Here is a 26,559-nt window from a genome sequence, read left to right on the forward strand (position 1 = left end):
CTTGTGCAGCTCAAACTCTTTTCATTGACAGAATGAAAAAAAAAACAACACACCACTACAAGAATATAATACATGAGAACCATTTGAATTTTGACATTATTGAAATATATTTCACATGCCCATATATTTTACTCACTTCAACTATTTAATTCAATGGTGGTTGTGCAATCACCTACAGTTCGTTTTCAATAAACATATACAGTATTGTATATGTATTTTCTCTTCCTTATGCTTTTCTTAATTGTCTTTTCTCTAGCTTACTTTATTGTGAGAATACAGTATATATACAAATAACATACAAAATATGTGTTAATCTTCAGGTCTACAGTTGGCTATTAATAGTTAAGTTTTTGGGAAGTCAACAGGTATACGTAGGCCCGGCTGGTGTGGCTCAGTGATTGAGCATCGACCTGTGAACCAAGAGGTCACTAGTTTGATTCCCAGTCAGGACACGTGCCTGGGTTGCGGGCTCAATCCCCAGTGGGGGGGCATGCAGGAGGCAGCCGATCAATGTCTCTCCCTCATCCATGTTTCTATGTCACTCTTCCCCTTTCTCTAAAATCAATAAAAACATATTTTTAAAAAATCATTTGATCTGGCCCTGCCAAGGCATAAGGGTGAGTTAATTAAATGTTTGACCAAATATAGCAGGCTAATTTTTAAGCTGATACTTTTGTATGGCCCGAGAATTATGCTATAAATATCAAAATAGCCCTTGGCAGAAAAAAGGTTCCTCAACTCTGACTTAGAGCATTTTCCCAATACAGCAAGGTTGTGGGTTTGAGCCCCAGTCAAGGAACATACAAGAATCAACCGAAGGCCCTAGCCAGTTTGGCTCAGTGAATAGGGCATTGGCCTGCAGACCGAAGGGTTCCGGGTTCAATTCTGGTCAAGGACAACATGCCTGGTTTGTGGGCTTGATCCCCAGTAGGTGGTGTGCAGGAGGCAGCCAATCAATGATTCTCTCTCATCATTGATGTTTCTATCTTTCTCTCCCTCTCCCTTCCTCTCTGAGAGCAGTAAAAATATATTTTAAAAAAGAATCAACCAATTATACATAAATAAGTAAAACAACAAATTGATGTCTCTGTCTCTCTCTCTCTAAAAAAACAACAACATCCAGTTATACTTGGATTTTTAGCTACTTAGGAGATTGGCGCTCCTAACCCTCAAATTGTTCAAGGGTCAACTATAGTAACCTACTTTCTTTTTTAAAAATAATTTATTTTCAGTTACAGTTGACACACAATATATTAGTTTCAGGTGTACAACATAGCGATTACACATTTATATAACTTACGAAGTGATTACCCGATCTGACACCATACATACTTATTACAATATTATTGACGTATTTCCTGTATTTTATATCCCCATGACTTTTTATAACTAGCAATTTGCACATCTTAATTCCTTCCCCCTTTTCATCCAGCCCCCAATGAGCCTGAATTCTGGCAACATCGAAATATTACCTGTGTCTGAGTTTGTTCGTTCCTTTGTTTTTTAGATTCCATACATACGTGAAATTAATGGCTTTTACCTTTCTGTGTCTGACCCATTTCACTCAGCATAATAGCCTCTAGATCCATCCATGCTGTTACAGATGCAAAATTTCATTCTTTCTTTATGGCTGAGTCACATTCCATTGTATATATGTAGCACCTCTTCCTTATCCATTCATCTATCAATGGGCATTTACGTGGCTTCCATATCTTGGCTGTTGTAAATGCTGCAATGAACATAGGGGTGCATAGGTCTTTTGAAATAGAGTTTGGGGTTTCCTCGGGTAAATACCAAGAAATGGGATTGCTGGGTCCTTCCTTGTCTCGTAGCCTTTGTTTTCCAGTCTATTTTGTCTGACGGAAGTATTGCTACCTCAAGTTGTTTTTTCTCTTGTTCCATTTATATGAAATATCTTTTTCCATCTCTTTCAGTCTGTGTGTGTCTTTGGATCTGAAGTGGGTCTCTTGTAGGCAGCATAGAAAAGGGTCTTGTTTTCTTATCCCGTCAGCCACTGTATGTTTTTTTGACTAGGCACTCATTCTATTTACATCTAAAGTAATTGCTGATAGGTGTGTAGCTTCACCATTTTATTATTCACATTTCTTCTTCTTCTTCTCCTTCCTCCCTTCATCCCTCCTTCTTTTCCAAGACTTTAACTCTTCTTATACCACTGGTTGGCGGTGCTGAACTCCTTAGCTTTCCTTGTCTGGGAAGCTATATCTGCCCTTCATTCTGAATGACAGCCTTGGTGGGTAGAGCAGTCCTGGTTGTAGGCCCTGGCTTGCTATTCATCTGTTTGAATATGTCTTACCACTCCCTTCTGGCCTGCAAGGTTCTGCTGAGAAATCAGCTGAGTCTTATGGGAGCTCCTTTGTAGGTAACGAACTGCTTTTTTTCCCTTTGCACTCGCTTGCTTTTTTCTCAATTCCTTTATTCTAATGCCAACCGTGTCGAGTCACACTCGACATCCGAGTGCAAAAGGTTAAGATTCTTTGTCTTTAACCTTAGGCATTTTATCATGATATATCTAGGTCTCTTTGGGTTCATCCTGTTTAGGAGTCTCTGCACTTCCTTTTTCCTTTACCAGGTTGTAGAATTTTCCAGTCATTATTTCTTCAAATAAGTTCTCAAGTCCTTACTCTCTCTTTTCTCCTTCTGTTGCAGATGTAGTTATGCCTGATGTTGTCCCAGAGGTTCCTTGAACTACCCTAATTTTCTTGGATTCTTATTTTTTTTCCGTTCTGATTGGGCGTTTTCTGCTACCGTGATATCAGCAAAACACAGGATTTGTGCTTTGTTCTCTAAGACAAGAAGCATTTCCTACCTGTTCATTTTAAACTAGAAATGACTAACCTCACAATAATGAGTGCCATGGGAACCACAGGGTATCTCCTTCTTACCCTGCCTGACTCCCACCCTCCTGAGGCAAATCTTCTAACGGTCGAGGCACAGAGATGCATACACACCCCCTCCTGTTTTACATCCATGTGGTAGCTCGTTACACACTATTCCATGACCTGCTCTTTCAATTAACATATTCTCTTAGAACATGGCTCCTACTGGTACACATACTCATTTCTTTCATTTTATTGTCTACCTAGAATTCCACTGAGTGGAATAGTGTATTTATAAATAATTTATATACATGTTTACAAAACATATGCTAAAAACTCTATACATACACATATTTATATATAACATGTATATTGCAAACTATATATACACTAGAGGCCCGGTGCACGAAATTCGTGCACTGGGGAGGGTGTCCCTCAGCCCAGCTTGCACCCTAATATGGGACCCCTCGGGGGATGTCCAACTGCAGGTTTAGGCCCGATCCCTGTGGAATCGGGCCTAAACCTGCAGTTGGACATCCCTCTCACAATCCGGGACCGCTGGCTCCTAACCGCTCACCTACCTGCCTGATTGCCCCCTAACTGCTCCCTTGCTGGCCTGATTGCCCCCTAACTGCTCCTCTGTGGGCCTGATTGCCCCCAAATACCCTCCCCTGCTGGCCTGATCACCCCCAAGGCTTTTATTAGTATAGATATGACCCTGCACAGAAAATTTTACTAACCCTGCTTTACAATAAGGGCTTGACGATTGAATCATTAGGACCAGACACCAAGATTTCCTTTCTTTGAATAGTGGAGGGAATACTTATCTTGTCTTTAAGTTGCCCGGAAATTAAAATGAGATAATGACTTAGAAAAGTATAAAAGCACCATATAAAGACAACTGTCTTTTTAATGAAGTGGCAAAATGAAAAACACTTTTTATTCTCCCCTTCCTTCCTTTACAGCTTTTATTTAAACTTTGAAATTTATGAAAATTTCACTCCAATTTTCATTTCTTTACATTCAACATTATTTTGTATTGGTTTCAGGTTTTATATTAGTTACAGAATAGTGGTTAGACAATCATATACTTTACAAAGTGTTCCCCGATATTTCTAGTACCCACCTGGCATCATACCATCATTACAACACTATTGACTATATTCCCTATTTAAGTGACAATGGGTTTACAGGTTCCTTTCAGTCTTTCTTTTGTGTTGCTTGTCCTTCCTTTTCTTTCTCACTTCTTCCCTCATTTTCTTTATATAGTATCTCAATTGGCCATCAAAGCTCAGTGAAGGCACTGGGACACGCTTCATCCATTTTACAGACCAGGAAACTGAGGCCAATTCCAGTTGGCTGTGGAACTTGACTCAGCACACAGGAAGCCCTCAGAGCCATGCTCTTTGCGCTTCCTAAGGGGCAGCGGCCCAGCAAACAGAACAAACCTTCCAGTCAGGCTTCCAAGCCTCTTTCTCAAGCACCTCTTCATTGCGGATGCTCCACATTCTTTCCTCTCCCCCCATTCTTTACTGCCCCCCCTTCTCCGAAGCAGGTGGAAACTCACTGCCTAGGCATGCTCTGCTATGGGGCAGGGTGTCGCGAGCTTGCTTTTGGGTCAAGGCAGGAGCAGGAGTCACTGCCTCTGAAGTGTGAAGGCCGCCTGAGCGAGGCCCGTTAGCACTGGGAGCTTCTCTGAATCACATCAGTCAGTCCAGTACCCTGCAGTGCAGCACCCCTCCACTGAGGTGGCACCACCCCTCAACCCCCGCCTCAGGGGTGAGGGTCCTTGCCCCTCTGCCAGGAGTCCTTCCATGCCCCTTGATCCCTGGCTGGGCCCACCCACGTCTTGGGGGCACTGCAGAACCTCTGTCTCTCTGCAGATGAGGCAGATCCCTGCCCTAGGTCTCCGCAAAGCTATGAATCTGTGGCCAGAGGCCTGGTCTGGGTCTCAGCAACCACATGCCTGCAATGTTCCCAGGGAGCCTGGGAGCGGCTGGATGGGCCCGGCCACGCCCCCCCAGGTTGGTGATCTCCCCAGGGACCCCCGGGAGTGGCTGGATGGGCCCGGCCACGCCCCCCCAGGTTGGCGATCTCCCCAGGGACCCCCAGGAGCGGCTGGATGGGCCCGGCCACGCCCCCCCAGGTTGGGATCTCCCCAGGGACCCCCGGGAACGGCTACATGGGCCCGGCCACGCCCACCCCAGGTTGACGATCTCCCCAGGGACCCCCGGGAACGGCTACATGGGCCCGGCCACGCCCCCCCCAGGTTGACAATCTCCCCAGGGACCCCCGGGAGTGGCTGGATGGGCCCGGCCACGCCCCCCAGGTTGGGATCTCCCCAGGGACCCCCGGGAGAGGCTGGATGGGCCTGGCCACGCCCCCCAGGTTGGGATCTCCCCAGGGACCCCCGGGAGAGGCTGGATGGGCCTGGCCACGCCCCCCAGGTTGGCGATCTCCCCAGGGACCCCCGGGAGAGGCTGGATGGGCCCGGCCATGCCCCCCCAGGTTGCCGATCTCCCCAGGGACCCCCGGAACTAAGAGGACTGGGCGTCACCATCTTGATCTTCTCAACGGCCGGATAGGCCACCCGGAGTCCCTCCCCCCAGCCTCCCGCCGGCCCAATCGTGGGTGTAGTGGAGGTGCGGTCAATTTGCATGTTTCTCTATTATAAGGTAGGATTACTCATAGGAAATTACCTTGCAGAAATTTATATTATTTATATAATCCAATATAAACATACTTAATTACGTAAATTATACATTATTATAATTATGAGAATTACATAATACTTTCTAAATTATAAACTAATGTTTATAATTATGTAAGCAATATCAATGTCTGCAAAATAAACTTCTAGAAGTAAAACTGCTGGCTTAAGGACCATTCTTCCTTGGATCATGCATTCCAACTAGCGAGAATGAATTATGTGAAGCCCCCTAACCAAGGCTCTTCCATGCTCTTGCAAATGCTGTTCCCTCTAATGCTCTCTCCTGCCAACCTAATTGGAGATGAACTCCGATTACTGCTGCGGAAATTCAAGTGTCACCCTCTATGAGTCATTCTCTTCACATTCTGTATGCCCATAGGCCCCTGCAATCCCAAGCAGACCTCAGACACCTTCTTCTAGGTCCTCACTGCATGCAGTTAATGATCACTCTGCATGGTAACTGTCCCCCATAAATTCCTGGAGAACTAGGGCTTTGTTCCCCCATGTGTAACTCTACTTAACAAATAGTTGCCCAATGACTGAATGGATGAAAAAGGCTTTCAGCTTCCTTCTCTATCCAAATAATCATGTAAGGGCCAACTCGATGATGCTAGTTCCAGTACCCAAATTCTCCTACCAAAGAGGACATATCTTCTCCACATCCAGCACAGGTTCCATAAATACCCACTGAACAAATAAAACACCTTTAGAGGGTGTCTACCACGGAGGCCTGTTGCAGCACACACACTATAGCTTGAATCTAAAGGAAAAGATCCTTATGGAATAAATCTGCTGAATTCAGATGAAAAGAAAGATCTACCTGGGAACCACTATTTTACACAATTATGAAAGAACTTACCAGTTACCTGTAACTGTAACCTTCCACTGTGGTTATTGGTAGTGTCAGACCTTGGGGAGGCAGTGGCCATGTCCCAAAATTCAGCTTACACCTATAAAAAATTCAATTTATTCATGTATTAAACAAGAGACTGTAATTTTCAATATGATTAAAACTAGTCAAGTCAATTAAGAAAAAACACCTGATACAATACTGTCAACCCATCACATGCTGATACAGTCAGCTGCCCACCATTTAGAACTGAGACTTAGTACTGTAAGCATTACAGGTGAGTATGGCCAATGAACCATGTCTGAGTCACTGTGAGAGAGGATCCAGGGTCACATGTTCATTTGTCCATTTGACATATTCTACTATTTATGCATGTATGTATTCCTGAATCACCTCAGTAGTTTGCTCCATACCCTTTAATATTGAGTGTGCATTTCCTAATAAAAATATTCTCTCAAATAACGATAGACAATGATAAATTCAGGAATGTAACTAGTATATTACTATTACCTAATATATACTCTATTGCATCAACCGTCCCAGCAATGCCATTTGTTGTCATTTTCACACATGGGGTTGAGTTCAGGTCTATATTCTGCACTAATTGTCATGTCCCCAGTCAATCTTGCATCTTTCTTTTTTAAAAAAATATGTTTTTATTGATTTGAGAGAGGAAGGGAGAGGGAGAGAGAGAAACGTCACTTGCCTCTCACATGCACCCTGACGGGGGATGGAACCCGGACCTGAGCATGTGCTCTGACTAGAATCGAACTGATGACCTTGGGTGCACAGGACGACGTCAACCCTGAGCCACGCTGGCCAGGGCTTGCATGTTTCTTTTTGTAGATACTGTTTTGCAAGTTCTACTTCACTTCTCCACCCCAATTTTTATTTTTTAAATAAATAAAAAGCAGAGCTACTTCATCTTTCTTCTGCGTGACAGTTATTTTTTTAACACAATTATTGTTTTGGTCATTAATATATTTTTTATTGTTGATAGTATTACAGATGTCTCCCATTTAACCCCACCTCTTTACTCCCCTCCTCCCAGCCTCTTGGTGCCCCCCACACCCATGTCTTCACTAACATGGATGTACCTGGAAAATATTATGCCAAGTGAAATAAGCCAATCTGAGAAAGACAAATATCACAGGATCTCACTTATTTGTGGAATCAAATGAACAAAATGAAGTGACCAGCAAAATGAGATCCGAAGCATGGAGGCATGGAACAGACTGACATACCTTGATATGGGGCTGGCAGAACGAGAAGAGATAAATCAAAGAGCTTATCAACTTATATGCACAGTGCATGACAAATACTTTAAGGCTAACCTTTCATATACTCTTAACTACTGAAAATAAAGTGGAAGGTTCTGGGCAAGATGGAGAAATATTAACGACTGTTAATGTCTATCTTGTTTTTCCCTGTTTGTAGCCTTTTCCACGCTCCATTTAGAGCCTTCTCCAAATTCAGGGAGACAACACTCTAAAATCATTACACTCTCTTCACTCATTCCAAGTTGCATGTGTTATGTATCTGCGTGTGTGCACGTCATGCTTGTGTGTGTAAAAGGACAAGAGAAACAGCCGCTCACTATTTGGGAAACTGATTTAATTAACAGAGTCCCAGTTCTGGAACCTCATCAGTCCACTCCTCCTGCAGCTGAGCCAATGGGCTCCAGGGTGACACCTCCTGCAGGTGCACCAACTGCCCATTCAGGGGGAACACCAGGGGAAGCCATGAGCATGAGGAAAGAATGGAGAGCGAAGGGTTTCCATTTCCAGCAGTCTGGTAGATAGATACTTTGAAAGGTCTTTCTGCTTTAATGCAATTAATCCTGGATAAATTAAAACCAATGCACTTTTCAAACACTATTATGCTCTCAAGAAATTATCAAGCCTGCTTTTACCCATATAACAGTAGCCAATAAAACAAAACAAAACCCCAAACTTCTTAAAAGTGAGTTGAAGTAACAGAGGAAATGGTGAGCAGTGAGCAAAAAAAGTTTAAGTCAGAGCGTTGGCCTGCATGTGCACGCCGACAGGAGCACTGGGATGGGAGACAGAGCCCTGGGCATGCTGCGGGGTGAGGCCTGAGCCCTAGGAAGCTGGCCAGGTCAGCTGGAACTCCACAACAGCAGCGGCTCAGACACATGCTTGAAGGAAGGCACCCCAGTAAGCCACTGGTATTGCCCACAATGAAGAAAACCAATTATGAGCCTACTAGAGACCCGGTGCATGGATTCGTGCACCGGTGGGGTCCCTCAGCTTGGTCTGCTTCCTCTCGCAATCCAGGACCCCTCAGGGGATGTCAGGCTGCCCGTTTCGGCCCAATCCCTGCAGGCCTGCGGGGATTTGGCTGAATCTGGCAGTCCGACATCTCCTGAGGGATGTAGTAGTGAGCAAGTGGCAGGCAGCTGGGGAGGAGCCTGAGCCTGGGCCAAGTGCTGTGCCGCTCCCATGGAGGCGGGAGAGGCTTGCACCTCCGCAGCTGCACTCACCAGCTATGAGCCTGGCGTCTGGTGCCCGTCAGTCAGCTGAGTGGCGCTCCCGCTGTGGGAGCACAGACCACCAGGAGGCAGCTCCTGTGTTGAGCATCTGCCCTCTGGTCGTCAGTGCACATCGTAGTGACCAAACAGTTGTTCGGTCACTTGGGCTTTTATATATATAGACTAGTGACCCAGTGCACGAAATTTGTGCACAAAATTCATGCATGGGGGGAGCGGTTCCCTCAGCCCAGCCTGAACTCTCTCCAATTGGGGACCCCTTAGGAGATGTCAAACTGCCGATTTAGCCCCGATCCCTGCAGGCCTAAATCAGCAATCGGACATCCGTCTCATAATCTGGGACTGCTGGCTCCTAACTGCTCACCTGCCTGCCTGCCTGATCCGCCCCTAGCTGCCTCTGCCGGATCGCCCCTAACCTCTCTGCCTGCCTGCCTGATCACCCCTAACTGCCCTCCCCTGCCGGCCTGATAGAGCCCCCAACTGCTCTCCCCTGCCAGCCTGAACTCGTCCCCAATGGCCCTCCCCTGCCGGCCTGATCTCACCCCCAACTGCTCTCCCCTGCCTTCCTGATCACCCCTAACTGCCTCTGTCTGCCTGATCACCCCTAACTTCCCTCCCCTGCAGGCCTGATCTCAACCCCAACTGCCCTCCCCTGACGGCCAATTTGGTTCTGACTGGTCGGTTTCTATGCCAGTCAGCGTCTCTGGGCCTATCTCAAGGCCTGATCAGAGAGGTGGGGCTGATCAGCAGCCCCCATGGAGGCCCAGAGAGAAACAGAGGCGTGGCTGCTGGCGAAGCCCGGAGAGAAAGAGAGAGGCAATGGCTGATAAACAGCTGCCATGGAGGCTGCAGATCAGACCCGGCCTCTCTCTCCGGGCCTGATCTGCAGACCCCTTGGCAGTCAGTGCTGGGTTGAGCACTGACTGCAGGACTGACTTCCAGTTGGTTGAGCCTTCGGTCATTTTGGACGTTACGGACCCTTGGCTTTTATATATTAGGATAATTTAAAAAATCAAGCTTGAAGGAAACAAGCCACCATGAGTGAGTCAGCAGAAACAAAAAAAATAAGTTTCCAACCCTGCAAGGACTTTAAGTATTATGATTACCAAACATAAACTTTTAAAAATTAGTTTTAGCAATAAATGAGCAACTAAAACATGGTCAAGCAAAAAGAGACTATGAATATGGCACTGCATTATTTGAAAAAGAACCAGGTAGAATTTACTTATTTATTTATTTTTATTATTATTTTTGTTAATCCTCACCAGAGAATATTTTTTTCCATTGATTTTTAGAGAGAGTGGAGGGAGAGAAACATGGATGTGAGAGACACATCGATTGGTTGGTTTCCGCATGTGCCCCAACTGGGGTCGGGAATCAAACCTGCAACCAGGTATGTGAACCTTGGCCAGAAACTGAACTTTGGTGTGAGGGCTGACGTTCTAACCATTGAGCACACCAGCCAGAGCTATTCGATTTTAGAATAGTTTCAGATTTACAGAAACATTGTGAAGATAATAGACTCCCCATAGGGCCCATACTTACTTTCCCATATTATCACAGATTTCAGTAGTATGCAACATTTGTTTTCATTAATGAATCAATATCAACATATCATTAATAACTAAAATCCATCATTTATTCAGATTAGACAAAACATAAGAAAATCAATTAACTTGAATATAAATCTGAAAAAAATCATTTAGAAGGAGTGCTAAAATAAACAAATGGAAAGTACCAAAGATGCTAAAAGATAGGAAGAAAAAAATGAGATCTGACATATATTGTCTACTCATAGTCCCAGAAAATGAAGAAAAAGGAGGCCGTACTAAGAGAGAAAATGATATAACTTCCCAGAACTAATGACGGACATTTATGCACAATTCTAAGCAGCACAACATATAAAAGAGGCTGGGGCCCAGCTAGTGTGGCTCAGTGGATTGAGAGTCAACCCATGAACCAGGAGGTTGCTGGTTCAATTCCCAGATGCTCAGGTTGTGGGCTTGATCTCCCAGTAGGTGGCATTTAGGAGGCAGCCGATCAATGCTTCTATCTCTTGCCCTCTCCCTTCATCCCTCTAAAAAAATCAATAATAACTCATTTTTTAAAAAAACAAGAGGCTAGAGAAACAAAGAAATCCACACCTGGGACACAGCACTGAAACTGCAGGACCGCAGAACAGAGACCGTGCAACAGCACGAGGAGTGATGTGACAGCAGTCTCGCAGGACAGCGGGGGGGGGGGGGGCACGGACGCAGGGACAGCGGGGACACACAGACGGCGGGGATAGCGGGGACAGCGGGGGAGCACGGGCGGCAGGGACAGCGGGGACAGCGGGGGGGCACGGGCGGCAGGGACAGCGGGGGAGCACGGGCGGCGGGGACAGCGGGGGAGCACGGGCGGCGGGGACAGCGGGGACAGCGGGGGGGCACGGGCGGCAGGGACAGTGGGGGAGCACGGGCGGCGGGGACAGCGGGGACAGCGGGGACAGCGGGGGAGCACGGGCGGCGGGGACAGCGGGGACAGCGGGGACAGCGGGGGGGCACGGGCGGCAGGGACAGCGGGGACAGTGGGGGGGGAGCACGGGCGGCAGGGACAGCGGGGGGAGCACGGGCGGCAGGACATGCACTGACAGGGGACCGAGGCAAAGCTGCACCACCGAACTCCTTGGACTTTGCCCGGGAGGCCAAAAGTGAAGACCTTTCTTTACTCAGGCCCATCTACGACGGCCATCCAAGAGGAAAGCGTCTCCAGGAGATGGTCTGAGATACAGGAGGGACAGGCAAGTGAAGAAACTGGTAGCACAAAAGAAAATCTAGACAAACAGTGTGGGAATCAAGCAACGGTAACAGCTTATTACAATGTTTCAACAACGTGTTTACACCACCAAACGTGGGAAAAGGCACAGAGCACCCCGAGGAGGCCAGGGCGAGGCGGGAGCGGGTGTGGGCCCCGCACTGCTCAGCGGACGGGCTGCGTCTGTCTAACTTGACACCAGGCAGCGCTCCCCACAGATGCCCGGGGCAAGCACAAAGACAGCAATAGAGGGGAACCCTTCAAAGAAGTAGCAAGGAGAGAGTGCAACAAGAAACCAACCCGACCAACCAGAAACAGGCTAGAAAAAAACAGGAATAAACCAACAGCCAGGACTCCCAGAACGCACAAATAAGAGTCCAAATACAGAACCACCAGAACCAGGCATATGGACTACTTCAGGAGATAGGAGACTCGTACAAAATAAAGATGCTGATAGAATGAAAGCAAAAACATGAAAGGGACAAACCAGGCAGACGTAAACAGAAAAAATCCTGGGATTGGTTACAACAGCAAACAGCATTATTACGGAGAACAAGGTTCAATTCAGGAAGCAGACAAGACTCCACATTTGCGGGCTTAGAAACAGCCCCTTTTGCTCTCCACCCGCCCCGGCTCCAACAGACACCAGACGCCCGTCTTCCCCGCTGACTGGGCTGACGGTCGCTTGTGAGGACAGGAAGCGTCACGTCCCAACCAGCACAGGAAGGGGTTTCACCTGCCTGGCACAGAATGACAAGCAGCATAAGGCAGCTCACTGCCCCTGCCCACCGCTCCACAGGCTGTTGGGAACCAGTATCGACCGGAGCCATCTTCCCAAACTGCCCCCACGGGACTCCTCTGGGAACCCAACCTGCACCGTGGCACTGCCTGCCCAAGGGGCTCTTTCCAGGACGAGCCATCAGTGTGGCGCGTTCGCCAGTGAAGCGGGCTCCAGAGCAGCGTCGCCAACCTTTCGGACCTCACGGACCACCAGCTGACCGCTGCTCCAGAGAACCAAAGGCTCCGATGGCGCTGAGTTTGAGAACCTGGACCCCGCTCAGCGCCGAGCCTCATGCGGAGCCTCCAGGTAACAGAACCACGCGGACAAGGCTGATGGAGTAAAGACAGCAAGAAAGAAACCAGGATTCCGACCAAACGCCGGCGGAGGCACCGCACTGCCGCAGACAGCTCTCAGAGCGCGCACCTGGGAGAGGGGACGACGCCTTTGACGCAAACAGGGAGATGGTTATGGAGACCAAGACTATTTTTTAAAATATCTTTTTATTGGTTTTTAGAAAGAAAGAAAGAAAGAAAGGGAGAGAGATAGAGAGAAATATCAATGATGAGAGAGTTACATCGATTGGCTGCCTCCTGCATGCCCCTGGGGATGGAGCCCACAACCGGGCATGTGCCCTGACCAGGAATTGAACTGGCGACCTCCTGGTTCCAGGGTCCTCACTCAACCACTGAGCCACACAACAGGGTGTTCTGTATGAGGCTGACGAGCGAGGCTGCAGAGGCTGTGGCAGAGGCGATGCCAGGACACACGTGGCAGACGGCCGTGCAGTGGAACCAGGGGTGATGACGACAGAGAAAGCCGATGGCAGAGAGACCCACACGACAGGTGGACGTTTGGTCGAGTGGCTCCAAAGATGACTACTCTCAGATGCTCGCAGGCTGATGACAGGCCCCCACACCCTGAGTTTACACAGAGCCTCGGAGCTCTCCTGGAAGAGGACTGCTCCTCCGGTGCCTCCGGCCGGCCGCCTCTGAGGAGGGCAGTCTGCAGACCCCGGGAGGACGGGAAGTGTACTAGGAAGAGCAGCGGCAGAGGCCCAGCAGGAATCGCAGCCTCGGCGGGACGAACCGAAACCAGCACGCAGCCTGCAGAGTGAGACAGCCGGGCTCAGAAACGGCCCGGCCATGAGTGAGTCATCTCGGACCGGGACCTCAGCCCCATCTGTCGGAGGTCAGACCAGGGGGCGCGAAGGACAGAGTGAGTGTCCCTGGAAGGTGAATCCTGAGCCTCCAAGACCTGCCTGGCTGCTCACGGTAAGGCTGGCCCTCCAGCAGGGGGGGGGTGGGGGGGGGCGGCTCATGCTGCCGGAGGCCAGAGCAGAGATCCACGGAGTGGTGCGGAAGTGGCTCTGGCTCAACCACTTCAGGAAGGACCAGCCTGGGAAGATGAAAATCAAGTCGGTGGGGCGTGTCCCCAAAGTGGGAACCGCAGCAGGTCCCAGAGGGGGTAAGGACTATGTCTGAAAGGAAACATGGCTGGTGTGGAGGACCAGGACTCCAAACCTGCCCCTGAGCCAGCGACACCTGGACAACGCAGCCTTCAAGGCCAGGGCTATCAGGGTGCCACCGCCCAGCTGGCGGGAAGACCAACACGCGGGGAAGAGGTTTTCTATGTGTTCCTTTATGGTGTCTGAATGGTTTTTTAAAATTGTATAAACATTTGTAAATTATACTGCCCCCCCATAATAAAATACCATTTGTGCAAGTTTTAAAAAGCCTATAAACAAAAATTATAAAACTTGAAACAAAGAACCGCATTTGTGGTGACACTATTATAGAAAGAGGAGATTTCAGAAAACAGTGCAGAGCAGCAGTTACTTCGGGGCTGGGAGACAGGCTCGTGGGGTCACAGCGGCGCTCAGCAGCGCTCACAGCAACTCTGACTGTGGGGGACTGACCTCGCTCTCTAAGTGGAGTGGCTAGTTCCCAAACGTTTGCATTTATTACTCACTTCCAGATATTACGTATAAACCGGAATGCTCAGATTACCAACTTAAAAATCTGAAGCATGACAGAAGGCGCGGATGGTGCAGGCGAGGGCGGTCAGCGCCCTCGGGGGGGTGGGAGGTCAGCAGGGACAGCTTTGGTGGAGACGTGCACTCAGCCTGCGCAGCACTGAGGACCCAGGCCAGGCGAAGACACGCCTTCACGCGGAAGGAGATTAGAAGAAAACCGAGGGGCGTGATTAGTGGATTAGACAGAAGGGTAACTGCAGAGAATAGAGACAAACACGCACAGGGTCAAGTTCTTTGAGAACTGTGATGTCTAAAACACTGTGCAGGTCCTAGCCCAGTGGTTGGCAAACCACGGCTCGCAAGCCACATGTGGCTCTTTGGCCCCTGGAGTGTGGCTCTTCCACAAAATACCACGTGCGGGCGCGCACATACAGTGCGATTGAAACTTTGTGGCCCATGCACAGAAGTCGGTTTTCGGCCTGGGTGAGTCTATTTTGAAGAAGTGGCGTTAGGTCCTGACTGGTTTGGCTCCGTGGATAGAGCGTCAGCCTGTGGACAGAGGGGTCCCGGGTTTGATTCCGGTCAAGGGCATGTACCTTGGTTGTGGGCACATCCCCAGTGGGGGATGTGCAGGAGGCAGCTGATCAATGTTTCTCTCTCATCGATGTTTCTATCCTTCTCCCTCTCTGTAAAAAATCAATAAAATATATTTTAAAAAAAGAAGTGGCGTTAGAACACTCAAGGGGCCAGAGCCGCATGTGGCTCGCGAGCCTCGGTTTGCCGACCACTGTCCTAGCCTGTTTGGCTCAGTGGATAGAGCACCGGCCTATGGACTGAAGGGTCCCGGGTTTGATTCCAGTCAAGAGCACGTACCTTGGTTGCAGGCCTGATCCCCGGCAACCAATCGTTGTTTCTCTCACATCAGTGCTTCTCTCTCTGTGTCTTTCCCCCTCCCTTCCACTCTCTCTAAAAGCCAATGGAAAAATATTCTTGGGTGAGGATTAACAAAAAATAAAAATAAAACCTGTGCAGACTGGGAATCCGGGCCAGCGAGGTGAAGGACCGTTCCCTCTGCTGCCTGGGTCCCAGCTCCCGCCCAGGCTGCTGCCTTCACTCCGAGGGCACGCCTCGGTGACCAGGAGCTGGTGTTTTAAACTGCGAGACACGGCAGACATGGTTCAGAAACGGCACCACCTTCCTTGAAAGGGGATGGACACCGCAACTTACATGGTTATTTCAACTCGGTCCCCACACCTCACTCACAACACCCAGGGGTGCGGCCCGTAGACAGCGGGCACTGGAGACGTTCTGGGATCCGAGCAGGGCGACAGCGCTGTGTGAGCGGGGCGCTGCTGTCTCACCCAGGGGACCCCAAGCACAGAAGCAGTGCAAGTCTACGGCCCTATTTTCCATGACGACGTCACTGCTAGGCCCACACAGGGAGTCAGTCATGAAGACGTATGGAGTCTGACGGTTAGACATGGCCTTAGTTTAAAGAGCTGCCAGTCACTCACTCTGCACCAGGAACTGCACCAGACGCTGGGGTCCTGAAGGTGAGTGTGACCCGACTCCTCCTGCCAAGGGGCTCATAGTCTAGTGCAGAGATGAACCTGCAAACAAAGAGAGAGCTTTCAGAGTGGCCGTTACTGAAACAGAGGTGAACGTAAAGCAGACCATCGGGGCGCCCAGGGGAAGTGGGTAATCCAACCTTCAGGAATGAGCAGGCTCACGACTTGAGCTACAGAGGGCAAACATGGTGACCCAAATGTACAGGATGCCATGAGTTTCTGTGGCCCCCGAAGGCGCCAAGCACGGAGGGTTACAGTTCCTCCGGAGGTAACTGACAGGCAGCGACGGTTTCGACGCCCACAAGCGTGTACAGAAGAACCCTGGCAGCAGCAGGTGACACTGTAATGAATTCATCTGAACGCGAGCACTGGCAGTGTGAACAAAACCCCACGGGTTTGTACAGATCTCTGACCAGACTGTGGGGTAGCTGAGGGGTAAGAGAAGGTTCTGAGAGACTAGAATGCCCCGCCCATGACCTGGGTGGCTGATGGCACCACATCCCAGGTGAGGGATGGGAGGAGCGCGCTGCGGGAAGCAATGGCCCAGAGCTTTTAAGAGCCGACTCTGGAGTCTGACTACTTGGACTTCATTTCTAACTCTGCCACCTAACAGCTGTGACCAAGTGTGGAAGAGAAAAAACAAAGCCTGAGTTTTAACAGACTTTACGCAAATTGGTTATCCATCCAAATAAATTCAGGTCATCACCTATACCCAGAGCATACGGCTATATATGTGTAAGCTGATTACGTCCAGCTCAACCCTTTAAAAATGCCAGAGCAAATATTAATATGCAACTGCAAAGAATAGAGAGCCCTAGTGTAGATAATAAACTAGACTTTCAGTCCTCAGTTACAGACGATCAAATCCTCACTTACAGGACATATCTCAATTGCCTGTGATGTCCTTCTTACTAGTAAGTCAGAAGCAACATTTAAGAAAACAACAGATCTGATCCATTCTGCACACTGTGCATAGTGTTAACGCCTGGAGAAGCAGAGAAATACTGTCATGTGTCTATCTGTACAGTGGGTTTGGCAAGAACGCAAAAATGGTGGAGACAGAGTCCGGCCTTAGGCTGAGTCAGAAGACAATGTTAGCCCACAGGATCCCTCTCAGGAAAGCAACAGGTTGGCACAGCTCAGGTTCTGGAGAAGTTTAGCCTGCTGAACGGGGACTCTGGAAGGTTAGAGAGCAAATTAGGCAAAGCTATGGCATCAACAAAATGCAATTTACAATTAGGCAAAGCTATGGCATCAACAAAATGCAATTTAAAACCCAATGAATGGGGCAGAGAGACGAACCACACAGCCCGCCCTGTCCTAGGCACCGAAGATTCTGCAACCTTAAAGCAGAAAGTAAGTATTTCACAAAAACATAAGCTCAAAGTAGGACATTTCACTTTAAACAATACAGGCATGTTACATCTACCTCTAGAGAACACTTCTAAAAAGCTACTGTTGGTCATTTCAGTGAGTTTATAAAGCGGGACAAGAAACAAGAGGGGGACAGTGTGCCCTGATTCGCCCAGACCGCCCCCCCCCCTCCATTCGGCCTGCTGCCTGGGAAACCCCACAGTTCTGGGCTCAGCGGGGTGGGTACTTGGTAGTCTTAGTAAACAGTGGAGTGGCTCTAACTGTGTAGACCAGCGGTCGCCACCCTTTCGGATCTCACGGACCAGTGGTCCGCAGACCACCAGTTAGCAACCGCTGGTGTAGACAGCTTCTGTGACGCATCTCAGAGATGTTTCTAGTAGAACCCTGTTATAAAAAAGCATAGTTCTGACAGATTCGCCTCATCTGCATGACCTAAATATTCAGAAGCAGGAACTTTTATCGGGACGGCTCGTCACAGGCCTTGATGTCACACCGGACTGCTCGTCACGGGTCTACTGGACATGTGGGGAGGAGGAAGAGGAGACCAAATTCCCTACGTCAGCACGAATACCCAACTCTTCTGTATCCCCACCCAGTTCCAGATTTACAGCCAGAGGAGGTAAGTACATTAACTTCCCCAAACCTCTGGTTCTGTTTTCACTCCTCCTCCCACGTCTACCTCTTCTTCCTGGCGACACAGACCCAGGCCTCGTCTCTGCACCTCTTTTTCAGACACAGCTCACGCCGTTCTGTTGCAGGGGGGTCCTGGTTCCATTCTAATAGCTTCTGGCTCAAATCAACTCTTAAAATTCTTTTTTTTTAAAGAAGGAAATACAATTTATTCAACAGAAGGCAGTTTTTCAGATACTCCCCAATAGGAGTCCTAGGACCCGTTCTTAGGAAAGAAGGAAAACCCTTGGCTACTGCCCCCCGTGGCGGTGCCCGTGCCCCGCACAGAGAGAACGCAGTCCGGGGCAAGGACATGCAAGCAGCGCGCGAGCCTGAAAGCACAAGGGAACTTTTAAAAGCCGGAAATCAAGTCTGCACCAGGATCTGTCTATTAAGAATAAGTATAGCCCAGCTGGTGTGGCTCAGTGGTTGAGCATCGACCTATGAACCAGTCAGGGCACATGCCTGGGTTGTGGGCTTGATCCCCAGTGTGGGGCGTACAGGAAGCAGCCGATCAATGATTCTCTCTCATCATTGATGTTTCTCTCTCCCTCTCCCTTCCTCTCTGAAATCAATAAAAATGTATTTAATATATATATATATATACACATATATACCCACACACACACACATATGTATAAAATAGGCCCAGAAAAATGAGCTCTTTAATTATAGGAAACCCATCAAAATACATATCTTACCTTATAATAGACAAATATGAAAATTGACCGCACCTTCGCTACGCCCAAGCCACGCCCACCAACCGAGCCATGCCCACCAACCACGCCCACCAGGAAACCATTGCAGGGACGTTGGGGTGTGGCGGAGCCCAAGGCCGGGAAAGCCGCTTTCCCGGCCTTGGGCACCAGCGGGGAGCCTGCACCGATTGCAGGAAACAACTGGGGGTCGGCTCCTGCGATCAGTAGCAGGGACGCTGGGTGCAGCCGAGCCCAAGGCCCGGAAAGCCTGGGGCGGAGGCTTTCCCGGCCTTGGGCACCAGCTGGGAGCCTGCACTGATAGCAGGAAACCACTGGGGTTCGGCTCCTGCGAATCTTAGCAGGGACTCTGGGTGCAGCCGAGCCCAAGGACAGGAAAGCCTGGGGCGGAGGCTTTCCCGGCCTTGGGCACCAGCGGGCAGCCTGCATGGATCGCAGGAAAGCACTGGGGGTCGGCTCCTGTGATCGGTAGCAGGGACGCTGGGTGCCGCCGAGCCCAAGGCCAGAAAAGCCTCGGGCGGAGGCTTTCCTGGCCTTGGGCACCAGTGGGCAGCCTGCACGGATCGCAGGAAACCACTGGGGGTCGGCTCCTGCGATCCTTAGCAGGGATGTTGGGTGCGGCCGAGCCCAAGGCCACTGCCCGGGGCCAAGCCCCGACCCTGAAAAAGGCAGAAGGCGGTGGCCACAGCCAAGGCCTGGGTCCCCGGTGCCGGCAGAAAACTGGTGCAGGCAGCCAGGTGAATGAAGGTCTATTGCACGAATCTTCGTGCAAACGGGCTACTAGTTGACATATATTATTTATATAAAATAATTCACATCTTGTGTTGGCCTTCACGGCTGGTACGTGTGTAGTAAAACATTCATGTGGAAAGCCTCCTATCCCCCCAGCCTGAAAGGACAGCCGTGGGCTGAGGGCCGAGGTCCTGATCGCAGGGAAAGGCGCTGCAAGCAGCCGCCACGTGTGGGCGCACTCCGCTGCTCACCTGAGGCTCCAGAACCAGCTGGCCCCTCCACGTCCGAGGGCCCCAAACTCGCCGTCCTGATGGACCCTGGGCACTCGTCCTCAAATTCTTCTTCAGTGATGTTGCCTTTTTTAAACTTCTTCTTTAGCCATGTGTTATTCAGAAGTTCCTCCATGTCCTCATCCTCAAATTCAGAACCCACCCCCCTTTTCCTTTTTAATTAATTTTCTTCTTTTCCCTTTTGGCCTCCTGCTTCGACCAAGCTTTATTTCTTACGAATCTTCTCCCTTCACTTTCTGTGTTCTCTTTTCTCTGCTGCCAGCTGGTCCAGCCTCCGCTTTGCTCTGATTTTATCTTTAAATGGGATGGTGTCTGTGTTGACGTCCACAGGCACGAAGTCTGCAAACTGCTTTCCCCTCAGTGCCGGGTCTTTGGCATCTTCAGCAGGGCACCGGCAGCAACTCCCAGGATCCCTCTGTCACATGCTCCTAGTGTGCCCACTGCCGCTGCCCTTAAAATTCTTAATACTCCTGTTTTATCTCTTAACAGTTCTAAGTCTTAGTCCATTTCCAGAGTCATTTTTTACTGCCAATTTTGAACCATTTCCAAACTATGTGAATTCCTTGCTCTCAAGATTACTTTATAACCCAATATTTCTCCATCAGTGATAAAATGAATATAAATTCCTTGCCCTTATGAGATCAACAAACATCTGCATTACTATCGTGTGCTCTTCACTGCAGCAATGAATTCAACCTTATGCTGCCTTAAATAACCCACGGTTAACACCACCTTCGTCACTGCTGCCCACTAACTTCCTGCAGTTAACTTCCTCACTGCTCCTCAACACCACTTCTCGTCATCCTTTGACATTCAGCTCAAGTGTCATCCCTCCAGTTCCAGTTTTGCACTCCTTAGTGGCTCTGTGTTTTACAGCACTGAAACCTTGCTTATTTCTCTATTTGCCTATTACACTGTACATTTCTTTATTACGACTCATCTTGTAATAATTTTTTAACTTTTAAATTACAGTTGACATACAATATTATATTAGTTTTAGGTGTACGACATAGTGATTATACATTTATATAACTTATAAAGTGATCACCCGATAAGTTCAGTACTCATCTGACACCATAGTTATTACAATATTGTTGACTATATTCCCTATGCTATATTTTACATACCCATGACTATTGTGTAAGCACCAATTTGTACTTCTTAATCCCTTCACCTTTTTCACTCAGTCCTCCAACCTTCTCCTACCTGGCAATCATCCACACATTCTCTGTAAGTTTGTTGTTTGGTTTGTTTGTTTTGTTCTTTAGATGCCACATATCAGTAGAATCACATGGCTTTTCTTTCTCTGATCCACTTCACTCAGCATAATACCCTCTAGGTCCATCCATGTTATTGCAGATGGCAAGGTTTCATTCCTTTTTACTGCTGAGTCATATTCCATATCTTCTTTATTGATGGACACCTGGATTGCTTCCATATTTTGGCTATTGTAAATGTTGCAATGAACATGGGGGTACACAGGCCTTTATGAGTTAGTGTTTTGGGATTGTAAATGTTGCAATGAACATGGGGGTACACAGGCCTTTATGAATTAGTGTTTTGGGTTTCTTCAAATACCCAAAAGTGGACTTGCTGGGTCCTTCTTTGTCTCATGTTATAGCCTTTGTTTTAAAGTCTATTTTGTCTGGTATAAGTATTGCTACTCCTCCTTTTTTTTTTTCATTTCCATTTGCATAAAAATACCTTTTTCCATTGTTTTACTTTCAGTCTGTATATGTCTTTTGATATGAAGTGGGTCTTATAGGCAGCATATGTAAGGGTTTTGTTTTCTTATTCATTCAGCCACCATGTCTTTTGATTGGAACATTTAATACATTTACATTTAAAATAATTGTTCATATGTAGTTATTGCCATTTTATTATTCATATTTTTTTATCTTTTTTTTCTTCTTAAAAGAACATCTTTTAACATTTCTTGTAATACTGGTTTGGTGGTGGTGAACTTCTTAAGCTTTTCTTGTCTGGGAAACTCTTTAGCTCACCTTCAATTCTAAATGATAGCCTTGCTAATAGAGTAATCTTGGTTGTAAGTTTCTGTTTTTCATCACTTTGAATATTTCTTGCTACTCTCTTCTGCCTGCAAAGTTTCTGTTGAGAAATCAACAGACAGTCTTAGGTAACTAACTGCTTTTCTCTTGTTGTTTTAAGGTTCTTTGTTTTTAACCTTTGCCATTTTCATTATGTATCCTGGTGTGGGCTCTTTAGGTTCACCTTGTTTGGGACTCTCTGCACTTCCTAGTCTTGTATATCTTTTCCCTTCGTCAGTTTATGGAAGTTTTCAGTCATTATTTCTTCAAATTGGTTCTCAATCCCTTCTGACACCCCCATGATGCAAATGCTGGTAGGCTTCATGTTGTCTTAGAGGCCCCTTAAACTATCCTTTTTTTTTAATTCTTTTTTTCTTTTTGCTGTTCTGACTGGGTGTTTTCTCTACCTGTCTTCCAAATTGCAGATATGATCCTCTCCTTCTTCTAATATACTGTTGATTCCCTCTTAATGTATTCTTCACTTCAATAATTATAGTCTTCATTTCTGACTGGTTCATTTTTTTCTATCTCCATTTATATGTTTCCTATCTCTTTGTTGAAGTTCTCACTGAGATCATTGAGCATCCTTATAGCCAGTGTTTTGAACTCAGCATCTGGTAGATTGCTTGTCTCCATTTTGTTTAGTTCTTTTTCTGGAATTTTGCTTTGTTCTTTCATTTGGGACATGTTTGTCTCCTCATGTTGGGGGACTCTTTGGGTTTGTTTCTATGTATTAGGAAGATGTGCTACATCTCCCAGTCTTGGCAGTGTGGCCTTATGTAGTAAGCGTCCTGGGGCGGGGAGGGGGGGGGGTCAGTGGTAATCTGCCTGTCAACTGAGTCAGTGCTCCAGATATGCCCCCGTGTGGGTTGTGTGTGCCCTCCTGTTGTAGCTGAGCCTTGATTACTGCTGGCACCTCAATGAAAGGGACAGCCCCTCAGGCTGACTAGCTGTGAGGGAGGGCTGTGACTACAGCAGAGGAGCTGCTGTGCAGAGGCCGATGCCAGGGAGCAGGATTCGCTGTGTTGGGGCTCTGGTGCCTGCCGAATCCACCTTTGGGTGTAGGATTCATCTTTATAATTCCAGCCCCAAGCTTAGTTTTCAGTCTTTATAACTATTCAATAAATGTGTTAAAAGAAGATTCAGAATTAATAAAACAATTAACCCAGTAAAATTAGTTAGGATGATTTTAAGAAATGTATGTATAGAACTAAAACTTTAATAAAATTAAAATATTATAAAGAAAACCCTGCACAAATGAGACTATAAACCAGCTATACCCTTTCCCATCTTTGCCCTGCTAATTCTGACCTCCAAGTACATTGCCACCTAACCAATGTGATTTCAAATCCACAACCCAAAATAAACGCTCAATAAAAATATGTCCAGTAGATGGATTGATGGATGCTAGGAAGAGAACCAAGATGGTAGCATAGGTAAACACAGGTACTCGCCACCCCCAAAACCACATCAAAATTACAACTAAAATACAGAACAGCCATCATGCAGAACCCCCTGAAAGCTGGCTGAATGGATGTCCTACAACTAGAGAAGTAAAGAAGAAAGCACACTGAGACTTGTAGGAGGGGCAGAAGCATGGAATGGGCTGGTCCAGCACCCATGTGTGGGAGATAGTCTATGCAGAGGCTGCCCATGAGGAGCAAGGGGTCCAGCCCCACACCAGACACCCAGCCCCGGGTTCTAGAGCTGGGAAGAGAAGTCCCGCAACTACAGGCTGTAAAAACCAGCGTGGATTGTGGAGGCTACTGGAATCCCAGGTGTTCCTCTTAAAGGGCCCGCACACAAATTTACACAGTCCTGCTTCTTTCAAGCTCCAGTGTCGGAGGAGGACCCAGACACATTCAGGGAAGAACTGGATTGTCTGGCATCAGGGCAGGAATTCGGGGGCAGCTTTCTCCCAAACTGGGGTACTCCCAGGGGTCATTGATCCTGTGCTTGGACCTCCCCTATTGCAGGGCTGACTGACAGCCATATATGAGTCTTCATCAGCCTGGAATATACTGTTTGTTCCATGCTGGGAATTCACTGAGACCCTACCCCATCCAATCTGCAGCCCCACCCAAGCTGTTGGCAGCAGCTTTTCTGTATGAATGGCCTGTCCTGGCTCAGGCTTCAGACTTTGCTAAAATTTCTTAAGCTGCAGCTGGTGATAGCGTGTCCCACACCTATCAATGAAAGGCCCATGGAAAAAACCAAGATGGCGGCATAAGGTATACACCGTTATGTGCTGCCTCTCACAACCACACCAAAACTACAACTAAAAGACAAAACGACTATCACCCAGAACCATAGGAAAGCTGGCTGAGTAGAAGTTCTACAACTAGAAGGAAAGAAAAAAGCGCATTGAGACCGGGTAGGACGTGCAGAGGCGCGGAAAAGCAGAGGTACAGAGACGTGCGAATCAGGCTGGCAACTGGGTGCGCTGTTTTTTTCATTCAGGAAGGAGACACAAGCTCCTGACTGCTCTGAACTCCAGTTTCCGGCGAGACTCTGGGGACCCAGACTCCTAAGGGGAGAAGCTGGACTGTCTGGCATCGGGTTGGAAAGTGAGGTTGGCTTTCTCGCAGAGGTGCTCGCAGGAATCATTGTTTTCTGCACAGTTAGTTACCTACAAGGGAGTACCCATACAACTGTCAGCTGATTTCTCAACAGAAACTATGCCGGCCAGAAGGGAGTGGCAAGAAATATTCAAAGTGATGAACAGCAAGAACCTACAACTAAGATTACTCTACCCAGCAAAGCTCTCATTTAGAGTTGAGGGTCAGATAAAGAGCTTCACAGACAATAAAAAGCTAAAGGAGTTCATCACCACCAAACCAGGATTATATGAAATGCTGAAGGGTATTCTTTAAGAAGAGGAAGAAGAAGAAAAAGGTAAAGATAAAAATTATGAACAAACACATATCTACCAACAAGTGAATCTAAAAATCAAGTGAATCAAGAATCTGATGAACAGAATAAACTGGTGAATATAATAGAATCAGGGGCATAGAAAGGGAGTGGACTGACAATTCTCGGGGGGAAGGGGATGTGAGGGGTGTGGGAAGAGATTGGACAAAAATCTTACACCTATGGATGAGGACAGAGGTGGGGGGTAAGGGCATGGGGCGGGGGGGGGGGAATCAGGTGGAGGGGTGCAATGGGGGGATAAAAGGGAACATCTGTAATAATCTGAACAATAAAGATTTATTTTAAAAAAATAAGGAAAGATAAAGACTAGAAATGAAGAAAGTTAGTTGCAAGTTGGTATGTATATAAGGAAGTTATAATCATATGATTCCTCCTCAGGGGAAGAGAAACAGAGTCTCAAGAGGCACCCACAACTGAAGAAGACCAAACAAAAATAAGGAGAGAGAAGAGCATGAGGAAGAGAAGAACAGAGTGCTTGAGTTGTGGAAATTAACTCAGAAAGGAAAGCTCATGCAATTAAAAATTCTCAAACACTAAAATCAGTCTTGGGATACAGTCAGTGGACTTTAGAATACTGAAAAGGATGAGATTTACCTTTGTTGCTATCACAAGAAATTATACATACTTCAAGAGGACTTCCCCTCTTTAAGAGCATACAAAAGTTTTGTGTTTGTTTTTTTAAAATTATGGCTAGTTATTCTATTTGATGACATTCTTCAATAAAATGTAACCAAAGTTAAAAATAAATAAATAAACAGCCCATGACCCAGCACTAGCACCAGCCTGCCTTGCTTCATAGCTGGGCCTCTCCTGGGCACTTCAAAGCCCAAAACGAACAGCAAATAGCAGCTGTCTACAGATCCCTCTGTAGCTCCTGCTGTGTGGCCCCAGGCAGTGGCTGACTTTGCACTTCCCTGGAGGCCCTAGAGCCAATGGACCCAGTGGATAGCTTCAGACCACAGCAGATTACAACTCTACACATCTATAAGCAACACACTCAGTGAGCACCAAAGCCCCACTGAAGCAAGTCCTGCTCTACAGGGGTGTTTCCTGCACAGCAGCTGTAGTTGCAGCTGGTCCTCACAGCCAGTTGGCCTGGAGGTCAATCAACTCCTCCCAGTGATGCCAACAGCAATGAAGGCTCAACTACAAGACTGTGCATATAGCCCACACAGGGGCACACCTAGAGTGCCCAGCTCAGGTGACTTACAAAAATATGAAGATAGTGTAAGGAGCCCCTGGGACAACTTCAAGTGTACCAACATTCACATTATGGAGGTATCAGAAGGAGAAGAGAGAAAGCAAGATATTGAAAACCTATATGAAGAAATAATGACAGAAAACTTCTCCTACCTGGTGAAAGAAATAGACTTAAAAGTCCAGGAGATAGAGTACCAAACAAGAGGAATCTAAAGAGACCCACACCACGATACACCATAATGAAAATGCCAAGGGCTAAAGACAAAGAGAGAATTTTAAAAGCAGCAAGAGTAAAACAGTTAGTTACCTACAAGGGAGCACCCATATGATTTCCAGCTGATTTCTCAACAGAAACTATGCAGGCCAGAAGGAAGTGGCAAGAAATAGTCAAAGTGATGAATAGCTGACCTACAACCAATATTACTCCACCCAACAAAGCTCTCATTTAGAGTTGAGGGTCAGATAAAGAGCTTCACAGACAAGAAAAAGCTAAAGGAATTCATTACCACTAAACCAGTATTACATGAAATGTTGAAGGGTATTCTTTAAGAAGAGGAAGACGAGGAAGAGGAAGAG

The 26,559-nt window shown here is 47.5% G+C and overlaps 1 protein-coding gene across 6 annotated transcripts in view; it reads right to left on the bottom strand.

Moving 5' to 3' along the window:
- The window catches only part of WWP1 (WW domain containing E3 ubiquitin protein ligase 1), an 89,323-nt gene that overhangs the window by 48,945 nt on the left and 13,819 nt on the right, over positions 1-26,559 (bottom strand). For all 6 annotated transcript variants that reach the window (XM_079796157.1, XM_079796159.1, XM_079796154.1 and 3 more), the window contains 2 exons: positions 15,970-16,065; positions 6,407-6,497 (listed from right to left, as the gene is read on the bottom strand). In XM_079796157.1, the coding sequence (XP_079652283.1) occupies positions 6,407-6,476 (70 nt within the window). In that variant the 5' untranslated portion in view covers positions 6,477-6,497; positions 15,970-16,065. The remainder of the gene's footprint in view (positions 1-6,406; positions 6,498-15,969; positions 16,066-26,559) is intronic.

The sequence above is a fragment of the Cnephaeus nilssonii genome (assembly GCF_951640355.1).
Source record: "Cnephaeus nilssonii genome assembly, chromosome: 18".
NCBI lineage: Eukaryota > Metazoa > Chordata > Mammalia > Chiroptera > Vespertilionidae > Cnephaeus > Cnephaeus nilssonii.